The sequence below is a fragment of the Gobio gobio genome (assembly GCF_949357685.1).
Source record: "Gobio gobio genome assembly, chromosome: 23".
Classification (NCBI taxonomy): domain Eukaryota; kingdom Metazoa; phylum Chordata; class Actinopteri; order Cypriniformes; family Gobionidae; genus Gobio; species Gobio gobio.
Window position 1 is genome coordinate 3,460,172 of NC_137119.1, and position 6,084 is coordinate 3,466,255.

The window sequence follows — 6,084 nt, forward strand, 5'->3', positions numbered from 1 at the left end:
TGGACCCTCTTCAGTTTGCCTATCGTCCCAATAGATCGACTGAAGATGCCATCTCTCACGTCCTTCACTCCTGCCTCACTCACATCGACAGCAAAAGTGGGAACTATGTCAGGCTGCTATTTATTGACTATAGCTCAGCCTTTAACACCATAGTTCCCATTAAGCTAACACACAAACTCCTGGATCTAGGCCTGAATTCTTCTCTCTGCCTCTGGATTGAAGATTTCCTCACTGGCAGACCCCAGGCGGTGAGAGTAGGCCAGTTCACCTCCACCTCCATCACCCTGAGTGTTGGAGCTCCACAGGGCTGTGTGCTGAGTCCCCTGCTCTACTCTCTCTACACCCATGACTGTTTGTCCACACACAGCTCCACCTCGATCATCAAGTTTGCTGATGATACTGTTGTCCTGGGTCTCATCTCCAACAACAATGAGACGGCATACTTGGACGAAGTGGAGCAACTGACATCATGGTGCCAGGACAACTGTCTCTCTCTGAATGTTAACAAGACCAAAGAACTGATTGTGGACTTCAGGAAGAGACAGCATCGGTCATACTCCCCTCTCATGATCAGCGGGACACCGGTAGAGAGAGTGAGCAGCTTCAAATACCTGGGTGTGAACATCTCCGAGGATCTGACCTGGACTACACACATCCAGACACAGGTGAAAAAAGCCAGGCAAAGACTGTACCACCTGCGCCAGCTGAGGAAATTCAGGGTTTCACCAGCCATCCTGAAAACTTTCTATCGAGGGGCGATAGAAAGTGTCCTGACTCAGTGCATCACAGCGTGGTACGGGAACAGCACCAGTCACGACTGCAAAGCCCTGCAAAGAGTGGTGCGCTTATCCGAGCGCATCTCAGGCTCAGCTCTCCCGTCTCTGCAGGACATCTACACCAAACGCTGCAGAGGTAGAGCTACTAAAATCATCAGAGACATTAATCACCCTGCAAACTCTCACTTCACCCTGCTGCCATCTGGTAAGCGCTTCCGTAGCCTGATGGCAAAGACTGAAAGACTCAGGAGGAGTTTCTTCCCCCAGGCCATCAGACTCCTGAACTCAGTCACGTGACTTCACTTCACCCCGCACACGCATAAACATCCAGTTTAAACATTAACATTCACATACTGCCATTGCACTGCACTTTACGTTCCTATTGTTACTGTGTAACAACCTGTAATAAACCTGTTTGCACATTATACTCCGATTTGCAATTATACCTATTGCATGCACATCATACTTCTCTATATATAAATATATATATATATTTTATGTTAACCACTTATTTTTAAGTCTACAGTTTATCTCACTTATCATATCCACTTACTTTATATTTTATATTTTTATTTTATTTTTTTATTTTTATCTTATTTCCTATTTTTATCTTACTTGATTTATTTATAACTCTACTTATGTTAATACTTTTTATTCTAATTTTATTCTATTTCTATTTTAATTTCCCTTGTGTTCTTGTAACTGTTATTTGCACTGTCCATGGAGCGGACCTGTTTACATTTCACTGCCAGTTGTATATTGTGTATATAACTGTGTATGTGACAAATAAAACTCTTGAATCTTGAATAAAGTGTCTATCATTTGTTGTAACCACTGCTCATGTTTTGTATGTGGACAGGTTGTAGCTAGAGTTTTGACTTATGTTGACAGTGTCAACCCACCCACTTTTGCCCAGGCCCGACCAAAAATACATTTCTGCCTATGTCACTGTGAACAACCCATAGGCCGAACCAAGTCCCGCCCTCAATTTTTTCTCCCGATATTCGATTTTACTTTAATGTACAACAACTGTCAATACTTATCTTACATTGCCACTTTAAATTTAAACCTTAAACCAAGCCATTGCACTTGTTAAGTCTTGATGTTTCGAAGACTGTTTCCGTGTCCAAGCCTCTAATCCATTTCAAGTGAGAATACATTATCAACAGCCGTTTATAGGCACTATTCATTTAAAGCACACCTTTATTTAAAAATGTCACAGTGTACACTACAGTCTCCATGCTCATGGTGTCCTGGACATCAGTATTTTAACAATTTAAAAAGATGAATCGCTGTTTTTCGGTAGTACTAGTGATTGTTCATTAGCACCATTTGATTGCACCATTTGTTGTTTATTTTTGGGATCTGTTAAGTAATCCCTTAAAAATCGTTAAGTGTTGCACACATTTCTGAATGAGATGAAGAAAAACTCACATAATTAAAGAAGTAATTTGACGTTATAACAAGTCATTAATGTCTTTTAACTTATACGTTTCATATAATAGAACCGAAGCTATAGATTGTGAATTTAAAAATTTCTCGTTTATCAGCGGCAAAAGTCAGGAGGACTAGCTGAGGTAAGGCTGTTCCAGGCGGGTTACATGAGCGCAAGTCTTCACAACTCTTAAAACTACATTTCGTGACACAATAACAGTAGTATTTTTCAATTTCGCAGCCGAACACAACCACTATGAAAAGCGCAAAAGGACGCGCGTCAATTTTGCTTCCAACGCTTGCTTTATACGCGTCCATCTCGCTTTGGACGCACGAATGCGTCAAACGTCAAACTAGACGCATATTTGACGCTCTATTCACATTTGGTGTGAACGTAGCATTAGTTTTAGTGTTTTGCGTATCTATGGCAACAAGACTTTTATAACATGAATCCAGGATCGCTGTCGTGAAACACTTAAAGGGTTAGTTCACCCAAAAATGAAAATTCTGTCATTAATTACTTACCCTCATGTCGTTCGACACCCGTAAGACCTCCGTTCGTCTTCGGAACACAAATGAAGATATTTTAGTGTAAATCTGATGGCTCTGAAAGGCACTTTACACTCTCAAGACCCTTAAACGGTACTAAAGACGTCGTTACAAAGTCCATCTCACTACAGCGGTTCTACAATAACTTTATGAATCGGTGAGAATAGTTTATGAATCAGTGAGTCGATTCAGCAGTTTGGATCGCCAAATTTCAGCAGTTTGACACGCGATCCAAATCATGATTTGACTCACTGATTCATAACGCTCTGAACTGCTGAATCGACTCACTGATTCATAACGCTTCGAAGCTTCATGATGTCGTGTTTTGAAATCGTCATCACTATATAAGTCGTTATTTAGGGTTTTTTAGCGCACAAAAACTATTCTCGTCACTCCATAAAGTTATTGTAGAACCACTGTAGTGAGATGGACTTTGTAACGACGTCTTTAGTGTCTTTTAAGGGTCTTGAGAGTGAACCGTGCATTGTGCCAATGGAGGCCTTTCAGAGCCATCAGATTTACACTAAAATATCTTCATTTGTGTCTGAAGATGAACGGAGGTCTTACGGGTGTCGAACGACATGAGGGTAAATAATTAATGACAGAATTTTAATTTTTGGGTGCACTAACCCTTTAACAACCAGATATTTAGGGTGTCATGACTAACTTTCCTTTTCTATTCATAAACCATAATAATGAAAACATTCCCTCCCTTTCCCTCAGGCTGCCCTAAAGTGACCTGTATCAGCCTGACCGAGGAGACGTCCCTCCAGCTCACACCTCTACACGGACAGCAGATTGGCCTGCGATACCTGGACATGACGGACTGTGTATCACTGGAGGATGAAGGCTTAAGGACCATTGCATTTCATTGTCCGGGTCTCACACACCTCTACTTGCGGCGCTGCAGTCGCCTAACAGACGAGTCCCTGAGACAGCTAGCACTGCGCTGCACCTCTTTACGCGAGCTTAGCCTCAGCGATTGCCATCTGGTGGGAGACTTTGGCTTACGCGAGGTCGCTCGTCTGGAGGGCCGACTACGATATCTAAGCGTAGCACATTGCTTGCGCATAACAGACGTTGGACTGCGTTATGTAGCGCGCTACTGTCCGCGGCTCCGCTACCTGAATGCGCGGGGGTGCGAGGGGCTAACGGACCAGGGATTAAGCCATTTAGCTCGTAACTGCCCCCGACTGCGGTCAATTGATGTTGGTCGCTGCCCGTTGGTGTCGGACGCTGGGCTGGAAATGTTAGCACGCTGTTGTGAAGGGCTAAGAAGGCTGAGTCTGAGGGGCTGCGAGAGTTTGACGGGGAGAGGGCTAATGGCGCTAGCAGCGGGATGCCCCGAGCTGCAGTTACTAAACGTACAAGAGTGTGATCTGCCACCTGAGGCGCTTCGACTAGTCCGACAACACTGCAGACGCTGTGTGATCGAGCACACCATACCTGCTTTCTACTGAGGGGACAGGTTGGGGACGCAAGGGGTGTTGACCTCTGAAAAACAGATGTTTATACTTTCTGCAATGCTACGACTGCCTGAAAAGACGCAACATGGCGGATGTGTCTCAAAAACTAGTCAATCCTTCTCTTGGAGGGGCCACTGTCCTGCTGAGTTTAGCTCCAAGACCTTGATTGGCTGGTTCAGGTGTTTTTAATGGAGGTTCAAGTTAAAATTTGCAGGACAGTGGCCCTCCAGGAGCAGGACTGGAGTGAGTCGATTTGATTTGTCTACTGGTGTGTTTCCTGTTCCTGGAGGCACACCAACAGTATTAAAGGACAACTCCGGTGAAAAATGAACCTAGGGGTAATTAACACATGGTTATCGAGTAGATCGTTCTCTGGGATGCGTTTTCATGAAAATCGAATGTAAAGAGTTTTATCTCTAAGAACAGATTCGCTTATAACGCTAGTATATGGGGCGTAGAATAAGTCAAATTAAATCGCTAGTTAATACCACTAACAAGGCTCAAAATAGCCTCACACTAACACGGTAGCATAATGAGGGTCCCTACATGCAAACCGAAGCATTGAGAACTTTGTAAGTGTACAAACAGTTTAATAAGAAGATACTTTATAAAGACAGTACATTTCACGTATACAGACAGGAGCCATCTTGGAAAACAGTCTCCACGAACGCTGTGCGAAGTGATGAACTGTGACTTGGAATCTCATATGGTCCGTTGTTTCCGGAAGAAAGCACTGAACGCAACAGAGAAAATAAAATAAATTCTAAATGACTAGTGCTTCCAAAGGATACACACTAAAGAGATGGCGGATTATTCAACCGTGGCTCGACTTGTCGAGACTGTTTTCCAAGATGGCTCCTGTCTGTACACGCGTAATGTACTGTCTTTATAAAGTATTTTCTTATTAAACTGTTTTTACACTTACAAAGTTCTCAATGCTTCGGTTTGCATGTAGGGACCCTCATTATGCTACCGTGTTAGTGTGAGGCTATTTTGAGCCTTGTTAGTGGTATTAACTAGCGATTCATTTTACTTATTCTATGCCCCATATACTAGCGTTATAAGCTAATCTGTTTTTAGAGATAAAACTCTTTACATTCGATTTTCATGAAAACGCATCCCAGAGAACGATCTCGATCTACCCTAGGTTCATTTTTCACTGGAACTGTCCTTTAATTTTGGATATCTCCCTTCTCTGACCCATCCATTTCAGGTCTAGGAGTCTACTAATGAGCTGATGAGTTGAATCGGGTGAGTTTGAAAAATAATAATAATAATAAAAGAGGATTGGGAAACACTAGTCTCCAGCAACAGTGGAGTAATTCAGGAGGGTTGAACTCTGCTCTTGGAGGGCCACTGTCCTGCAAAGTTTAGCTCCAACACACCTGTCTGGAAGTTTGTAGTAATCCTAACCTTGATTAGCTTGTTCATATGTGTTTAATTCTTGGGTTGGAGCTAAATCCTTTTGGAAAGTGACCCTCCAGCAGCAGAATTGGACATGCCCTGACATAGTGGGTGCTTCTCAATACTCAAATTGATGATTCCTTGTTTCCTCACTGCTCCGTCCTCCGAATAAATTCCGCCATCTTGAAGGACATCTCAATTCTCTAATTGTACTGCAAGGAATGAACAGTGAGGAAGCTTCCTGAGGGTCATGGGGTGCTTCTCATTTCTAATTTTTGCATCCTCGCTTCCTTTCCTTGCGTCTCAGCTCCACCCCCCGTAGGATGCAAGGGAAGCCAACAAGGAAAGAAAATGAGGATGGAGGAATCATCATCCCCTGTTGAAATATGTGTGATATATGGTTTATTTTAACTGCAAAGGTAAAGCATAAATTAAAATGATTGTGACAGATGTGA

At 43.0% G+C, this 6,084-nt stretch overlaps 1 protein-coding gene across 1 annotated transcript in view; it reads left to right on the forward strand.

Moving 5' to 3' along the window:
• Nucleotides 1-4,261, forward strand: part of LOC307119594 (F-box/LRR-repeat protein 7) — a 91,829-nt gene extending 87,568 nt beyond the window's left edge. Inside the window, exon 4 of the mRNA XM_079805953.1 lies at nt 3,483-4,261. Coding sequence (XP_079662079.1) covers nt 3,483-4,219 — 737 coding nt within the window. The 3' untranslated portion in view covers nt 4,220-4,261. The remainder of the gene's footprint in view (nt 1-3,482) is intronic.
• The last annotated feature ends 1,823 nt before the right edge of the window (nt 4,262-6,084 follow it).